Source organism: Aptenodytes forsteri, unplaced genomic scaffold (genome assembly GCF_000699145.1).
Source record: "Aptenodytes forsteri isolate BGI_AS27 unplaced genomic scaffold, ASM69914v1 Scaffold320, whole genome shotgun sequence".
Taxonomy (NCBI): Eukaryota; Metazoa; Chordata; class Aves; order Sphenisciformes; family Spheniscidae; genus Aptenodytes; species Aptenodytes forsteri.
This window is the reverse complement of record NW_008794890.1, coordinates 1538309-1556921: the sequence shown is the minus strand read 5'-3', so window position 1 is coordinate 1556921 and position 18613 is coordinate 1538309. Positions and strand designations below refer to the sequence as shown.

General features: G+C 38.8%; 1 protein-coding gene across 3 annotated transcripts in view; it reads left to right on the top strand.

Moving 5' to 3' along the window:
- PCDH15 (protocadherin related 15) overlaps window positions 1-18613 on the top strand; it is a 387556-nt gene that overhangs the window by 356261 nt on the left and 12682 nt on the right. For 2 of the 3 annotated variants that reach the window (XM_009275078.2, XM_009275076.2), the window contains exons 29-30: window positions 6069-6287; window positions 10104-10214. In XM_009275078.2, coding sequence (XP_009273353.1) covers window positions 6069-6287; window positions 10104-10214 — 330 coding nt within the window. Of the gene's footprint in view, window positions 1-6068; window positions 6288-10103; window positions 10215-15349; window positions 16828-18613 lie in introns of those variants that run through there. The other variant, XM_009275077.1, reaches the window with a different exon arrangement.

Below are 18613 nucleotides of genomic sequence, written 5' to 3'. Positions count from 1 at the left end.
TCAGTCAGCAGCCTAAAAAGCAAGTGGCTGTGAACCATCTTGGTGGACTGTGATTGAAAAAGGGCTTGTTCTCCCGAGCTCTTAATTTAGTACAGATGAATTATAGCATACTAAAGTTCTGCATATATTCAGAGCTTATAGGTTGGAAAAGATCACTGTGATCAGTCTGACCTAGTATAATAAAGACCATAGGAACTCCCAAAATCAGTTCTGCTTTGAGCGTGTCTTTCAGCAAAGCAACTGCTCAAGAAAATCCAGTCAACTACAACCTTTGTGTTGTTATTGCAGGGTAATTATTTTTACTGTCAAAAATTATGCCTTTTTTCTTTTTTTTAATGTCTAGATTCAGTCACAGAGTTTTATTATAACTTTGGGTGCTAGATTGAAGCATCCAACTGGTGCTTTTAATTTCTGGTTCCCACCAAGGTTTAGGCTTATGATCACATCCTCTTAAATTTTTTTCTTGAAGTTCCTTGACCTCTGCACGCTGGGCTATGTTTTAATTCTTTTAATCACTTACAGTTTTCTCTGAACCCTCTCCAGTCTTCCAGCATCACTTTCTGAACTAGGAATAAAAAAATCAGATGCAGTTTAGCAGTGGTAGCTTTCAGAGCAGTGGCAATACAGCTTCCTTCCTTCTGGTGGCCATTTTTTGTTTGTAGGTATCTCCATCGTCATACAGTCTTTTTAGGTCTTGCTGATGCACTGGGAGTTTGTGTTCCCTTGTCCACTGTCAGAGCTGCTGATCGTTCCCAGAATGGTGTCTCTGTGATTTTGTTCCCAATTTTATTCAAGAGTGGAAGTGGAGATCAAGGAAACCTAGCAGGAAGCCAGCAGAAATCCCTGATAACCATTTTCCTTTCTCTCTTAAAGAAAAGTGCCAGTAAATCTGCTTGCAGTGCTCCTGTAAGTGACTGTTGTACCCCAACCCACTCCCAAAACTAGTCTCAATAAAATGTATCTTGCTGCCTTACACCCAAACTATCTACTGATCCCTCTTTATCATTACTTTTACAGTTTGTAAATTCATTGAGATCTGTGTTTTCTTCCAGTCGTAGCCAGTTTAGAGTATGGCCAAAGTGGGATCCCATTAGAAGTGCTCAAGGTCAAAAGGACATTATTAGGTGCTGTCCAGGTTCAGAAAATTTATGTGACCTTGATGACAGTTGAAAATTCTGTCACCCTTTTACTCCTCACTTTGGAAAGCTCTGCAAATTTACTATTATTAGTATATGAAAGTGAGCTAGTATCTGTGCGTGGAGAATAAAAAGAATCTTTTTCTGATGCAGACTCTCTTCATGGTCAGAAAATGTGTCCCTCTTCATTTTGGTGCCCTTTGAAAATACAGGAATGTCTTTTTAGGGATGTTTGTGTGTCAAGTGAAATACACAGAATAGAATAGACTTAAGTTAAAAAGCAGTTTTTCAAATGTGAAGGGACGGTTATTCATTTGCCTGGTCTGCAAATGTATAGGGTATCAGCTTAGAAGCAACCTCATTAAAATGCTCCATGTGCCTGCATACTCAGCTTTTTTTTTTTCTTTTTTTTTTTTTCCTCTTTTCTTTCTTCAAAAGCTTTAAAATATTTAAATCAGCAAAATCCTGGGGAATCTTCCTGGCTCAAAACCCTGGGGAATGCCTTCCTGGCTTTAGGGTAGAGGTGAGTAAGTGTCAGCTTACTAAAGTAAGGTGAAAAATGAAGTGAGAGTTTTGTAGCTTGACATCTGAAGTTAACAAGTTTTCGCTAGCAAGTGGGTGAACCTCAAGAGATTTGGCTCAGTTCAGGTGCTTACCCAAATCTAAAAAGAAATTCCTTCTGTGACCATCTTTCCTGGAGTTTTGATCTTTAGAGGGATGGCTCACTGTTCTTCCTGCCCCAATCACAGGATACAGTAGCAGTGGTTGTCCCCTCAGTGGGAAGAGATTGCCAAGAGTCACAACCATCCTTCCGCCAGCCAGGAATCTGCTCCAGATCCTAGCAGAAAAGCGATCAATAGGAGAAAGGATCCTTTAATAAACTGGATATGATGGGAGAAAGGTTAGAAAGTCAGAAAGAGATGGAGCCCTCTGTTTTAAAAACTTAATTAGCAATAAGGAATATAAAATTAGCCAAGGTATTTTCCAAGTGTTCAAAAATTTCATGATGTGTACAGAAGAGAGAACTGTACCAACAGCACAGATTTAGCACATGAATTCTGCCAGTTGTGATTTTAATGCAACTTACAAAATTATTGTGTATTGGAAGATACCTGTAGCTTTTCGTAAATGGGTTTTTTGGGAACATCCTGCTGTGTTTCTGCTTATAAAACACAGTGGAGACCCGGACTTTAACAGAGTTTGTTAAACCTGTCACTGTTTGAAAACAATTATCTGCGAAGGTCTTTTAAGGAATGTGGGGGTAAGTTGAAGACAAAGTAGAGCAGAGCAACCTGTTCTCCTTCACAGGTGGAGTGCTGCTGGGATACAGACAAATATCACTGGTGACTCATCCTGGTTGGTGCTGGCAGCCAGGCACAAGTCAGAGCAGCGTTGGGGTCCCAAAGGTGCTTGGCTTTACACTGGAGCTGGGAGGAAAGGATAGCTAATGCCCATCAGCAGCTGAGCAAAGTCACTCTCATGACCAGCTACAGAGCTGCATTTCTACAAGAAGTAAACCCCACTAAACCAAAACTAATGTTTGAGGCTCCCATAATCGCCTCTGGGAAATGTCGGTCCAATACGTCAGGTCATGTCCAACAGTCATTTATGAAATGAAGAGATACAATGAGGTGCAGTGTGCTCTGGATGTGCTGGATTCGTGCTGATGTGCACAACGACAGCGCATGGACAGACTGTGCCATACTTGCTACCAGGCTATTTTGAATGGGCTGCCTCACATCCAGAAGTCCCAAATGAGTAGCCCAATCCCACATATTTGCATTCAAGCAAAATGTTTGGCTGGAAAACAAAGACATGATTTAGAAGGCATGGACATTAACAGCTGTGCTGTGGTAGTCACTGCCAGCTGGGGAAAACCCATGTGTCTCTCAAGACATGCTGATTTTTCCCTATCCTGTACTTTGTAAGACTGATACGCAACAAGAGGTTCATACTTTTCCTTAAGACTGTTACGACCGATTACCTGATATTTTTATTAATCAGGAATCTGTCTGGTTACACCAGAAAATGGGTCTGAATAGTAACTGTGCTTTGTTATTTCCTCCCTCTACCACAAACTCCTAAAAGACTTTGAGGCCACTTAGATAATTTTACAGACTGAAATGATCAGCCTCCTTTTTTATCTTTTATATGAAAGGGGGTTTGATTTATTGGAGCATAAAAAACAGTTGAATCCAGAAAATTTCTCCTGCATATATTAAGTGGAAAATGTCCACCATTAAAAAGAAAATGCTTACCCTGTCTGAATCTTTTGCACAATGTGTCATGTATCATCATGGAGGAAATGTGCACGGTTGAGTTACGAACCTGTTAAAATAGGCTTTGTCAAGAAAATGCTAACAGAATTTTAACTGAGAGATTGTTAAAATCATCCAGAGGTTTAATGCTGTCCTACTTGAATGCTTTTGCCAACTCAAAGGATGTGTAACATGCACCACTGACATCTAGCGTGCAACAAAAGAATTAGAGCTCCGTTTATACTCGGTTTATGTCTTACGAACCGTCATTGCAGGTCTTTAAGCTGTGAAAAGGGATTTTTGCTCAAATACCTAGAAAATGTTTTGTGGAAGAAATCAAGGAATTAGTTGTGGATATCAGCAGAGCATACTAACACAAAGGGAAATTATTCTTCAAAACACCTTGGATTGCTTTTTGTGAGAGTGTGGGTCTGTGAGTGAGCAGCCACTGCTTCTTTGAAGTCAGTATCATGAAACCAACACCATTTCATGATTCAGGATTAATTGTTCTGCATGTTATGAGATCCAGCTAATACGTTACACAGATCAGAGTGCATTCTTCCCAAAGTTCCAAAAAAACAGGGACAAACAATGCTATGAGGGTTTATCAGTAAATTAATTTGGGAGGAAATCAATTGTAAGAAATTAACATGCTTTAAGAAATGGTCTTTCAGGAGAGTAATTTCTGTCTCATGATTAGACTAAGGAAATAAAAACTATTTCAGACTTTCTTTAGACATTCAAGAGTTTATATGCAGAAATCCTTTCAGAATATTTTTTTAGCTGTTGTTTTTTTGTTTTTTTCTAATCTCAGTGTTTTTCACTTGTCTTTCTTCAGGAGAACCACTGTACATGTAAGGGTCTGGGGTTCTGCTATAGCTAAGAGCCAGCAGGATCCTCCTCCATCCTAATGGGTGCCGCCTCCTTTGATCTGTATAACTGGAGCCTACTACTTGGCAGCTTGTGAGACAGCCAATCCTCACTTCAAAAGTGATCCAAGAATTTTTATTTTCCTTTGGAAGTTAAAGCCTTGGCCAATGTATTTTTTCAAATAAATCCCTGGCCAAAGTATTTTTTCAAACTCCTAAAGTAAATTTCTTTAACAAACATACTGTTTGCTATCAAAAAGTCATCCAATAGAAAATTTTTCATCATACAGGAAATGAGGTCATTTGGTTAGGATTTACATTTGGCTACCTGTCTTTAAACTGCCAATTATCAGGTCAGATACTGAACTTCTTCCACTGCATTTGCTTTTTCAGACTGTTCCAGTCCTTTGTTTGGTAACTATGTTGTTCCAAGTTCCTCTCATAGGTGATGCACAAACAGAAGATGGACATTATTGTAGGTTGCAAGCAGTGACAGCAGCACGTGGCTCCTGGTTAGCTAATATCCTAGTTTTGCCTAGGACCTAACTCTGTCTTAACAGTGTGCCTTGTAGGGCCTACTTGAAGCCAGTGTTTTTCAGACAGCTGTATAGATAGCCTGTTGTTCCTATAATTAGTAATGTTAGTCAAGATTGTTCTGCTATCTGGCAGTGTTTGGAGAACCTCTGAAGTTTAAATTACAGTTTATTATAAGCATTCAGTGCTATTCCTTTTAGAAGAGGTGTGAAACTCCAGAAGAAATGGCCTGCATCTTCTCAAAAAAAGAAAAAGAGGAGGCAGTTTACAGTAATGTCCGTCTGTCATCTTTTGTGACCTCTAATTTGACTTTAAGGAAACAAGTACAGATGATGTAGCATTTTCTAAAATGTTATTGTTTTCCTTGTTACAATTCTCCTGCATCTCTTGGGAATGTTGCTACAGATTCCACCCAAAAATTGCCATGATGGAGAGGATGCTGTCAGACAGCCTGAAGCCAGTGAATAAACTCCCTCAGCACTGTGCCAATCGTTGAGAGGGCACATCCTTCAGCTACTCTGATGTTCACTCCCACTGGAAATGAGTTCATCCAATCATTGTCCCTCTGTGTTTTCCTCTTGCCATCAAACAGTCATGCTATAAGAGGAAAGTCTTACTCAAATAATTCAATACGTAGTACCAGCACTACAATCTAAGAAAATAGCAGAGACATGGAGGCTAACTAGACAGAGCAGATGCGAGACTGAGGTTCAGAATTGATGCAGCTGGGGGGAGGTGGGGGGGATTAATAAAAGCGTAGTTTTTCCAAATCCCTTTTCTTTTTAATATTGAAAGGGAAGTCAAAAGGGAACAAACTGTCCCTCCAGCCAAAAGAATTTCCCTAAGAAGCTGAGCAAAGTCCTCTAAAAATTACTTGCTTTTAGAGTAGCATCAAGTTGATCTTTAGGCTAGAGTGGTCTTTAGGGATGTGTCCAGGATGGTTAGTTAATCCTCTGCAACAGACCACCAAAAGAAAAAGCACGAAGCAAGCCATTTTGCCATGCTGCTCTCAATGGCACGGAGAACGTTTTGCCCCTAGAAATTAGGATAAGCTTCAGCTCACCTCTCCTTTTCAGTGTTTAAAATGTGTTCTGGTATTAAGTACATTGGAGTTATCACTGACACAGGGATTACAGGGAATTAGTAATATTCTTCAGCGCATAAAGAAGAGGTATGTGCTTTATCAGACCACAGTTATTAACCCAGCTATGCAGTAATTCAAACACAGTTAATGAACTTGGCTGTAATAGTTTTCTTTTGTGACATTGAAGGTTCCTGGATGGCAAACTGCTGGATATCAATAAAGAGTTTCAGCCGTACCTGGGGCAGGGGGGACGCATCCTGGAGATCCGCACCCCAGACGTGGTAGCGAATGTCAAGAAGCAGGCGCAAGCCGTAGGCTACACGGAAGGCGCGTTACTTGCTCTGGCCGTGATAATCATCCTTTGCTGTATGCCCGCTATTTTAATAGTTATGGTCAGCTACAGACAGTAAGTACTCCTCCTCCTTTTTGTGGTAGCAACGTTGTAGTAGGGATGCTACATTTCTTAGCAGAACTGCTTTGAAAATTATCCTTCATTGCAAGGAAATTATTATACAGGGAAATATTTTTAATTTCCCTCTCAGCACAAGAGTTGGTCAGTGCTTGATGTGGGTTGTGCATGAAAAAAGAAAATGTACAGGAAGTGCATCTTGCTATACTTTCTAAAGTTGTGGTGCAGTAATTTAGAGTACGTGCTGAAACACAAGATCAAAAGCCAGATGTTTGAAACACAAGTGTAGATTCAGAGCTGAATTCCATGCCAAAAAAAAAAAAAGGAAAAAGGTGCTGTTTTAATAAATGAATTTTGCTTGGGCAAAATAAGAGGACTCAACTTTTTCTGTTTGCATCCTAAAATACTCACAGTGATATTTTTTCCCTAGCTGTATGCTTCTTAATTGCAAATGTTTCATGAAGAATTGATTTTGTGCCTTTTTAGCGCTATCTAAAGCAGCATACACCAGAGAGAACCTTCTTGATATTTCTACTCACCTCTCACAGACTCAATAGGTTTAAGTAATTGGCCTAATAGACTAATTAAAGGATCAACATCACTAACAAGTTCCTCTCAACTAACCCTTTTCAGGTCCACTCATATTTAAAATCAATGCATTTGGACTTAAAGGCTGTATATTTATTCTTTAATTTCTTCTCATGAAAGAGTTCTAATTCTATGTGCATGCTCTGAGCACTCAAAGAATTACCAATCATTACAAAATCAAAATATAAATAATTCTGTGCATCTTCCCCAGTAAATGGTTGTATTCAACTTCTGTATATATCGGTCTGTACCTCCATATCTTTCTATCTTCATTTTAAAATTGGTGAACTAGCTGGAATGTAATATGCCCTCATCATGGAAAACCTGTGCTCCACAGGACCATGTAGGAAGGAGTTCCCAGAGCCCTGCTGGATTTTTTGTTTGTTTGTTTTTCTTTTTTGTTTGTTTTGTTTCTACAAAAAATGCTTTGGCATCTGCTCCCTTCATTGTGTTGAGGGCAATGAAGTGTCAGTGCCTCTGCAGACTCCTGCTGCAGTGTTGCATCAGTCTGTGGGAGGAGAGGGCAGGGAAGAGCTGATATACATGTATTACAGTAAAGCAATTACAATCTGAATGCTGCAATAGGTGTAATGCGGTACAATATGCCAGGTGAGATTTAAACTGTGCATTTTTCCTTTCTGCACTGCAGTTAGGAGTTAGCAAAGCACTATGTTAGTCATCATTTAAAAAGCATATCCTACATGAAAAAACAGCGGCCTGCCTGAGAGCACTCTCTTTAGTGACATCAGAAAAATAGCCAAGGATAGCCATTTCTTGACGGTTACTGCACATTCTTTGGGTTATATTTACATCCCAGTTTCTCCAAACAATGTGGGCCAAAGGAATAAGTATTTTAAAGGAGTTTGAAAGGGCTTGACAAACTTCTGCGTCGTTGGGATGGCAGTGCATCTCAAAGCTGCTTTACTTCTCCCAAAATTGTATATAAAATTTGTTTCCAGTGAAACACTACTGAACCAGTTCAACCTACAATTAGTTTGTTGTTGTTACCTGAACTGCCTGTTTCTTTAAGAATTCTAATAGCACTATTTTTCTTTGACATCTGTTAGATTATCAAAAGATTATCAATCTCTCTTAACAGCCTTAGGGAATCTGCCTAACTTCATTTCATCAAAAAATCACATTTTTGTTGTCTAGAAGCATGACTTGGAGTTGGATTTATAGGAGACCAATGTGAATAAACTATACTTTTATGAAAAATATATCACTGAAGAGTGCCAAAGAAAATAAAAGGAATTTTAGTGTTAATATCAACACCAAAAGCTATCCTGAGCCTTATGGTTTGTTTTTGCATTACAGCCTTTTTTCTCCTTTTCAAAAGCAGTTTCAATATTTTTCCTGATAACATTCTGGCAAAGTAGGTGCTCCAGTCTGCCACTGAGTGTAGAGATTATAGCGGGATAAATGTAACTGTCATACTCACAGCACATAAAATGGAAATGTTAAGATTTTCTCACTGTTAAAACTTTTTATGTGCAGTAGGTCCATTTTTCAGTGCCTTCCAGATCAATGATCAGCTTACTAAATTTTGTAAAAATAAGTTACTGAAAACTCAATTTATAAAATTATCACTGTCAAAGTGCAGCTCAGTGCCTACATTTATGACTTGTAAGCAAGCTAGAAACTATCATTATTATTTTCTATTAAATAGTGTCTTTGAAATACACTATCCAGTACAACCCCATAAGGTAACTATAAATAATGTAGTATAATCACAAAAGACCAGTATCTTCTCAATAAAACCAAAAATAATACTCCTTCGCTATTGAAGATGTTTTCTATAGCATTCTTGAAACATGCTAAAATGTGAAAACAGTTATAAAAATGCCTCCCTAATGGTCCACCTGTAAAGAAATATCATGAGGTATATTCACGGTTTCACATCTTACTCTTTTCTCTGTGTGTGTGTGTGGCAGGGAGTTCTTTTCTGTAAGCCCAAAGCCGTTTTCCCCACTGTAATTCATATTTATGCTGACCACAAATTTGTTTCAAGAGTATCACAAATAGCAGCTAAACACTGTTCAGCTCTGGAAATCATGATTCTTTAAACATGTCATTAATTCTGTGATTTTATGTGTGGAATAATTAAGTAGCATCTAGTTTATTACTCCTTTTAGGGTCACTGTTTAGGACAATTGTTGCAACCAGAATTCATTTAACCTTCCTTTTTATCTCTTTATCTTTTTTTGCATAACAAAACAGATTCAAAGAGTAAGTACTTATTTTCAGCTTTGTTGCTTTGTTTCTAACAGATTGGATAGGAATACTGACAGCCTACCAGTCTTTATTTTTAAGAAGAAGGGGTAGTTGACATTCAGTAAGAGTTAATTCTGATACTCCAACTTGTTCCTGAACAACTTGTATGGCGAGCTTAAAAGTTACTTACATGACTACTCAATGTATTTCATTATTGCATGCTAGCACTCATTAAAGATACCGTGGTTCAGGACATCGCCTGTTTCCTGCAGAGAAAAAAATAAATATTTCCATGTGTCTGGTATCCCTCAAGCAAACAAGTGCATGTCAGCCCTAGAGTGCATAGAGAGACTTCCCTAAAAAGGATCAGGTATCGGCCACCCTCAAAACTAAAGCAGGTAGATCAGTCATGTCACATCAGTGGCGCTCCCCCAGTTACACGCATGAGGGACCACAGGCTTTGTTTGCTAGCTAGAAAATAGGAATTTGTTTCGTAGTGAAACAGTTTTCAGGAAGACTGTTCATTGAGACAGAAATGTCCCAGCCAACTATAATGAGAAAGGAGTTGTAAGTGATAAACTTTGCCAGAGACTTTTTTTGCGTTTAAAATTAGTTTCTTGGCACTTGAATGAAGCACTTGACCAAAGAGCTTACTCTCTCCACTATTAGTCTTGGGCAGCCAGAACAGATAAACCTCCCAATGAGAGCAGTGTCAAAGCTATGACATCTATTATTTCCTGGGAAATATCTGCCATGGCAGTGACATACTGCTGGTCAGGAGGTTTCTGTCCAGTGGGAGCTCTGGGATTTCACCAAGAGAGAACAAGTAATGGAGAGCTGAAAAAGCCAGGAAAAGATTATCATGTTATTACTTTTCTTTGAAGAAGACAAAACACAGGGATGTTTTGAAAACTGCAGGGGAAAAAACATCGAAAACTACATCTCAGCTTATGTTAGGGTATAGAGTGTTTCTAATGAGTATTTCTCCTTCCCTAACGTGGCTTACCAAAGGCGACAGGCTGAATGTGCAAAGACTGCGAGAATCCAGATGGCTTTACCAGCAGGCAAACCAGCAAGCACCGCTGCCAATAACCTCTATGAAGAGCTTGGCGACAGCACCATGTGAGTATTCCTTGTGATGCATCAATAAAATTGTTAGTGACTGAAGCCATGATTCACTTTCCAAGGATATTGCTTCATGCAGTCTATGTCAAAAAGACTTTTCTTCATGAAGGGGTCTTTCCCCAGCTGCTTGGGGTTCTCAAACATCCAGAAAATAAATAGGACGACTCTGTAAGGAGAGAAAAAACAATTTAACCTGCTACTGGGGATTTCTTGTAGTGCACGGGGGAATCATTAACGGGTTTTAAGTTGGCAAAAAGCAGGGTATAACTAGATCGTTTTTTCTAGAGCAAGAGCCTACAGCAGGCCATTGCTACCAGGGTGAGCCAGGACGGGGCTTCTTTAGCCAGCATGCCACGTTTTTCAAAGCTCTTGACTGAAAACATCCAATGAAATTGCTGCCCCAAAGTCCCCATTTGCTGTAGTAAGAAATATTCTGTCGGGTAAAGTGGTGTTTTTTGTTCTAAATTTGAAAGTGTTTGAATATCGAAATTAAAGATAAAGGAACTATCAAAATAGAGAAACCATTGGCAGTTCAATGAATCTATCTTTTACCTATTATATGCTCGTAAAGTAATAATAGTACAAAGATGCCTAGGTTTTCACGCTTCTGTAAATCTGAAGTTTATGGACTCCAACAACAATTTAATTCTCAGTATGAGAATATTACAGTGGAGAATAGGCAATTAGTATTTGTATCATACTGGAGGGTTTTGTTGATAAGCTTGCCACACTTACTCGTCTGTGTTTATATTTTAAAACCGAGTAACGCTGAAGAGCATAGCATTAATAATATGTTTGGAGGCAGGTAGAGAGAGCTGCTGGTGGTGTTGTTGAGGATTGCCCAACTTCTGCTCTATTTTCAATCATTATTTGTTTTGCTGAGAAAGTTGAAATTTTACAGATGCTGTGACTGAGTTTATAAAATGTTAAGGAAGCATGACAAAGCGTATCACTGCTGCTTTAACTCTTGGCCATCTGAGCACACTCTCTGTGTTTGAAATAATTCCAGAGCTTGAGCTTTTCTGTGTAAATAGAGGAGCTATACTTGAAGTGAGAATAGCTTCTCCTACCTGCTGAATTTCCTCCCATGCCTTTTGCCTTTGTGAAGTGTTACTGCTTAGGCAGGAAGGGAGGAAAAAGGCATGTCTGACAGTAGCATATAGTCGCATTTTTGAATGTGAGCACTTCTGCTTGTGAACCACATGAGATCACATCTGTACACACTTACACATACAGTGAGGTGCTCTGCTGAAAAAAATTCCTGTTTCTTTTGCATTTAACTAAATTTCTACTGAAATTAATGACTCACCTCTACTAATTTTACTGGCGGTGATATAAAGCTGATTATCTGTGGGAACTGGATATCCCAGTGGATGGATCTGTGTTTTGTACTGATGAATACCTTATGCTAAACCCAAAACAAGCCTCATTTTGCTGGGTTTTTACCTGCAAAGATTCTTTTATGTTTTAGTACTGCAACATACAGGTGCAAATTTACAGATTTGCAATATTGACTTTAAGACTTAGATTTATGTTCATTTTGACTGAAATGTTTTCATTGCACTAAAAAAAATGCCATATTTGGAATATTTTCTCTCAGATGTCTTTGCATACAGCTAAGATATACACATATCCATCATGCTAAGGAACTGATTAAACATAAACTAGTAAAAAACCTTACAAAATAAATGAATATCCTTAGCATTTTAAGGAAAATAACATGCTTCAATACAAATAATTACAAAAATTTTTTTTTTCTGTCAAATGTTTGCTTTCAAAGCACTGGTATACCTTAGGAAATTATTCTTTGGGAAATACCTTTTATTAACATTTTTCATGAATTTTAGTACAATATTTCCTGTCTTTAGTTATCCTAAGACAGTCGTCCTTCATTGGCAGTGCTGCCTTCTGTCTTGTTTTCTTAATTTGGTGTTTATAGCAAATGAAATGGAACTGAGCTCTTTAGTTTTAAATCTGCCTTGTCTCATAATTTTCATTTTTCTCTGTCTTTGGATACATAGGCATCAGTAAGTAAGCTCATTTAATTGTCTTAATATTTGTAGCTAGTAGAAACGCTAGTTGATTTTCCTTTCAGTAATTCCCATTAAACCTTGCAATCTGAAACTCATATTTTATTTTTCCATTGATCAAGTACAGGAAAGACATTTACTGTGAAGTTTCAATACTTCTATACTTCTTTATCCTTTTCTCGGAAGCAGAGATGAAGTATGATTGCTGAATTTGAATGGTATTATTTCTAAAGCCAAACAGTCCTACTACCTTAAAAAAAACAACACTCTGCATGCACAGAGGTTTGCTTTCAGTTCATGGACTTAAGATCTCACAATTGGATGCAAGCAAAATCTTTCTTGTCTGCTATTTACAATTCCTTGCAAGGCAGGTACTTTTCTTTCAATTTACATAAAAGTGCTTCAAACTGGTGAGCTAATGTTTCTCATTGATTAAAATACCTATACATAAACAGACAAAGATTGCAGGATAACCTCATCCTTGAGAGGTGTCATGTGAAGCAAGGAAGGAACTGAGAAGCTTTTGAAATAATCTGTTCCAGTAGCATAAAGGTTATGTCATCTTGCATGAGCCTTCTACTGGAGGGTTTTCTTCAAGTTCAGAATCATTTCTTTCTCTCGCTTCTAAATAGACTGAGGGTGCTTGACCAACCTCAAAGTATGCTGCTTTAGAATAAAGAATTAGTTTATTATTAGTGTGAAATCAATTATTTTTCATAGACTTATATTCTGCCCAAAGGCAAGCCTTAGGCATACTGTTTTTTGGAGAACTGCAGTGTTTGGGGAGAGTTTATTCACTGGTATAACCCTTCCTGGCTTTGCTGGGTGTTACTCGCAAATGGGAGAGTGATCCCTGTACTCTCTGCAGTGATTCTGCTCATCAGTCCTTTCAGGTCCCTGTGACCATTAGGAAGCTGTAGTTTCTCTGTGTGAGTGATCTCCCAGTCAAAACAAGAAACAAAAGTTAAGAAGCAAATGTGTTTCATTACTAAATACAGGCCTTCGGGGAACTTTTACATATTAAGTAACTTAGAGGAGATTGAATATCTCTTAATTAACTCCTATCCAGTATCTAGTTATGTAAACTTCTCTTCCAGTTCACTAGGGAATATTTAACCACCAGAGGTTAAATTTCCATTAATTTAGATTTGGTAATATTTTCTGAGATATGAAAAAACACCACCAAAAAAGAGGGAACAATCTGACCAAGAGGTCTAAAACTTCATCTTCCAGCATTCATGTAATCATGTAAAATGTAATTTTTCCCCTATCCCTTTTGTTAATAAAGCCCTAATCCCTTTTTATCTAAATTCTGAAGAATATGACTCAAATTTTGTTAGAGGCAAGACTTAGAATTTTTAACTTAGAAGGTTTTGTGAAAATATTGGACAGCTCTAAGTTGCTAAAAATAGTTTTATATGGTATTTTTGACTTTTGTGTGTGTAGAAGTCATTGGTACTCATGCTATACTTTAGCTGCAGGTGCTTAGCTGCAGAAAATAGGAAGGTTTTAAGTATGGCGTTCAAAATGTGGAGTACCAGAATTAGTCAGAGGCAGTGAAGCTATAAGTGAATTGTACAAAAGTGGAATGCAATCTTTATACCCCATTTCTACCATAATGTCCCCTTATACCTTCATATTCTCACCATAGCCTGTCTTACAGATCAATTTAATGTTTCAGAGAGCTTTTTAGAGTAGGTGTCCTTTTTGGTGGGGTGGGGGTTTTTTTTGTTTGGTTGGTTTTTTTGCATCCCCATGCTAGACAGCACATCTGTTTAGTTACAATAAATTTGTATATGGCAACGATGGAAATGCATTTTGATTAGGTCTCATTGCTGATGAGGCTAGTCTTCTCTTTGAAAGGAATAAGAGGTGTGTTTTTAGCTCTATCTGACATTGGCCAATATCTTAAATTGGTCACAGGTTTGGGGGAAATAAGTTTATTTTCAGCCTCAGGTAAGCATTATTTAAAATAGTGTTCTAAGGGCATGCTTTTCTAGCTGGCAGTTTGGGGATATTGATTTTGAAATACTGCTTATCTTAAAATCTGCTCAGAAGTTTGTGGTATTAAAAATATTTGAGGAAGGGTAGGTTAACAAGGCACTCAGAGGTGCTAGATGAATTCCAGAAAATGGTGAGACATCCTACTTTTGGGGTAGCAATTCAGTGTAATCCAACTGCAGGGGTTTTTCACTTGGATTAACGTGGTGCAGTGATGAAATTGATACACATGTTGATACTTCTGCATCAATATGTGTATTGTAAATGCAAGAACCAATGCCCAGCTTGGCAATACTTTATGAATTAGTCTCAGAAGAATGGTCTGAGTACAACATGCATCTCAGCTGACTGGCTTCAGCTCCCATCGTCTGCCTCATATAGAACCTACAGGTCTACGCTTCAGGTGTGCCTCGGTGCACCTCAGACTCCTCCTGGGACCATGATTTCAGGCTCACCATCAGCTCCGACCACAGCTGTAATTTTGTGTGTGACCTATGGCTAGTCCTTAAAAGGCAGTGCAGGCACACTTAAACACTACCTAATCGTACATGTGTTTTATAGAACAGCAGAGTTTTGATGCACAATTATTATAGAATAGGTTTAACTTAAAAATCCCTGTGAATATTCTGTGTTGGCTGTGTGCAGTATGTCACAGTGCCACTGCCATTTGAACGATGGAGACACAATTATACACATGCAGTATACATACCATGATTCCATATTATCTCATAGAGAAACTGCATCGCACAACTACGTAGCATTGATGTTTTGTGTCACTGGGGAGACAGGGGACACTATTGAGTGATACTTTTGCGATCTAAAGGGTTTTTTTAAGAGGTTAACTCATTTTTGAACTTGCTGAGTAGCTGAAAACTTTTTTTGATTTTTCTTCCTCCTCAAGTCCTTCTCCCCTAAAGAAGATGTAAAAGTAAATGTCTTGCCCAGTAGTCTAGTAAATGTGGTCTTTCTGTTGGATAGTAGTAGTTTGCTAGAAGTAATTTATTGGCTCTGATTCGTATCATAAATTCTTTTTTTTCTCTCTCATAAGTATCTATGTCCATGCATGTTTCCTCACATGTGGTTATCTTCTTTTCTTTCAAGTCTTTTTCTTCTCTACCATTTCCAACAAAGCAGGGGAAAAAAGTCAGTCTTAGAAGAAGGAGACCGTCAGAGAGTTATAAGCAGCTTTGCTTCCCGTGCTATTGAGGCTCACAAGCAATCTAATATCAATGGATCATTGAACAATAATCTCCCCAAATCTTCAAGTAACATTACTTTTTTATCTGATGAGAACCCATTAACTACTCAAAACCCATTATATGTGGAAGGTGTCACTCAAAGTCCCGCTGCTGCTGGGTTTCTACGGAAAAGAAATGATACTCTAGATACTCTTTCTCCTTCAAGACTAGTCTTGAGAGATGCCTCTTTGGGAGGCAGTCACCGTGCATGGACAATACCAACTCATGCTACTAAGAGCCACGCGCCTGTTTCTCTGAGTAGGCCAGTTATCATGGACCCCATTCAGTGGCAACAGGAGAGACTCAAAGCAGAGAATGAAGGAACTGAAAATCAACATAGCAGTGTTGATATTAGCAGTCCACTATTTCAAAAAATAAGTGGCCCCAAGTTAACTGTAAAAGAGAAGGCCAGACAGTTTGAGCAGCAGGCTTTGCAGGAAATGAAGCAAGTGAAATCTCCTGATGTGAAATCAATCCGATCGCCAACACACAGCATCTGTTTCCAAGAAGGAGAGAACGTGCTAGAGCAGTCTCCTAGAAGCATGGTTGCTTCTCCTTGCCTTCGCTCTTCTCCTCTGTCCTCTCCAACACCTTGTGCTGAAGGAGTTGAACCGGAGGCCTCCGCGGTCCCCTCTGTAATCATCACTCACCACGACTATCCTGAAGAACTTTCTCCTCCACCAACTCGCAAACCAACTCCTCCATCTTTTAGGATAAAGAAATCAGTTTGCCAAAGTTTTCTAGCTCCTCAGACCAAAGAAGTTATAGAAAGCATTCCAGCTCCGCCTAAAATTCCCCCACCCCCACCTCCACTGCTGCCACCTCCACCACCACCTCCATGCCCTCCTCTGTTGCCAGCACATCCTCCGCCCACAGTTTCTCTTTCTTCTTCATCTCCTCTTGGCACCCAGCACCTCTCCCCTGCCAAGCATTCAAAATCCCCTGCCAAACAGCCAGCTGTACCACCACTGGCCACAGTGCCAGAGCCTCCTCCCCGTAGGGAGCTGAAAGGTATTCTTAAAAATGTTCAGAATTTAGCGGCAATTGAAAAGTCTGTGGCCAACATGTACAGCCAAATAGACAAAAACCACGTTCTGCCCAAGCATGTTTCTAAGCTCAAACCGGTTGCAACAGCAGAGCTGCCAACTCCAGAAGCTGTGGCTGAGCACAACCAGCAGAATGGCAACTTGAGCTGTGTTGTGGAGGAGCTTGAGAAACGCTTTCCGTCTCAGTCGACAGCACTGTAATATTTACAGTTGGATGTTTTCTGCATGTAACATTTTGAGTGAGATGACTCTAATGCAGCACATGGTATCTGCCTCAGACTCTCTAGAAATTCAGACTTTTTCCCTTTCTCTGCTGTATATCACCACTTATTCAGTCCTAATCCCAAAATTGAGAGACATTGTCTTTCCTGTTCACTTGGAAATTTGTAATGTATAATAATTCTGCAAGTTGTTTTCTCAGAGCTACATCTTGCTGTTCCATGATGCTGGTTCTTAGTCTGTTTACCAAAAATTCTTGGGGAAAACTGTCCATTTTTACCCAAGGATCGGTCATAGACGGCAGAGGGCTTGATACTGCTTTATGTTAAGCAGCCTTCACTGTAGGTATTATCAGTAAGCAGAGTGATTTTTCTGCAGCTGTAATTGGAATCTCTTGCTTTGCCCATAAAATGTACCACCTGGGAGGAATCTTACTGTGAAATAGTGGATGTCAAAGAAAGCAAGTGCTGGTAGGAAGCAGGCTCAGCAATAGTGAGAAGGAGTTACTGCAGTAATGCATCATCTTATTCCGTGGGAGATGACGCAGCGCTCTGCTATGCTGGCATGCTTTCTTTCAGCTCACGTTTGCATCTCAAGTCAGAAGAAGGGTTTTGTCTTGATTTGTCAGTAAACCTGGCTGTCTTCCCTCCTGTTACCTATGTTCTGCCTTCCATTGCATTTTTTGTATTGTAACTGCATGTTAGAAGTTTTTATTTTGTAAATTTCTTTAATGTACAAAGCATTTGTTTGTTTTTTATTTTGCATGTGCATGTTGTTGGCGTCTCTTCAACTTTAGTGCTAGTTTGCCATGAGCTTTACAGCTGAAACATCTCACTTAAATTGTAATAAAGTCACTCTGATTAGTGTCACCAAGTGAAGATTTTTCAAGTACTTATAAAAATCCATGTAATATGGATTTACTTACTGGCTTTTTTGCTCACAGTCATCTAAATCAGATCTTTACATTAAATATGTCAATTACAGTAAATTAGCTTGTCCTTTGAAAAAAAAAATGGTAGGTAAAAGCAGTTTTGGCATTTAAATGAATGTTGGTTTGGTTCAACTTGCAAGTTTCCCTTTAGTCTTTTGCCAAAATTCAAAATATTCATGTTTAAAATGACAATTTTTAAGAACATACTGTGAAAGGCAAATATTACATAATGAAGAAAAACTAAAAACCCAGTTCAGTATCAAATGTTGTAATTCTGAGAAAAAAGGTAATTAATTATTTATCAGACTGTCTAGAGATACTCAGCATTTCCATGGTGCTTGGCTTTTTCTCTTTTCTCTTTTTTTTTTAAATCTGCAGTTAGGACATGTATGGATGCTTCAGTTGGAAACTGCTGAAGGTAGTTTCTCTTTCTTTGTCCCAGAGCCAAACTCCGTGAACTCCATCACACAAGTTTCGCTGATACATTGGAATTTTTCTTTGCTTAAACCTCTTGTTGGGCTAGACTGTAGTTCCAAGACACGTATAGTAGCTAAATGTGTGAGGGGAATGATTATCGATCATAGCATTTTTGCTGTAACAGAACCTGTATAATTTACGAGATGCACGCATGCAGAATACCTGCCGATGATGCTAAATTCTCCAAGAGTGGCACTACTGCAGCACCAGCGGCAAATTGTCAAAGTTCAGCAGCTATTAGGTAGAGAAACTTCTAAGATTTAAGAGCCAGAATCGGAAGATGACTTACATGTGTACTTGCTTCTGTGTGCCTGCCACGGTCCAGGCATGGAGACAGTGGGACAGTAGAAAGCGTGCAGAGATGAGCATGAGAAATTATTGTGCTAAACATGTTCAGAGTGGATCAACCCTTAAGGCAGAGATTTGAATTTAAGTACCCAAATCCCACTTTAGA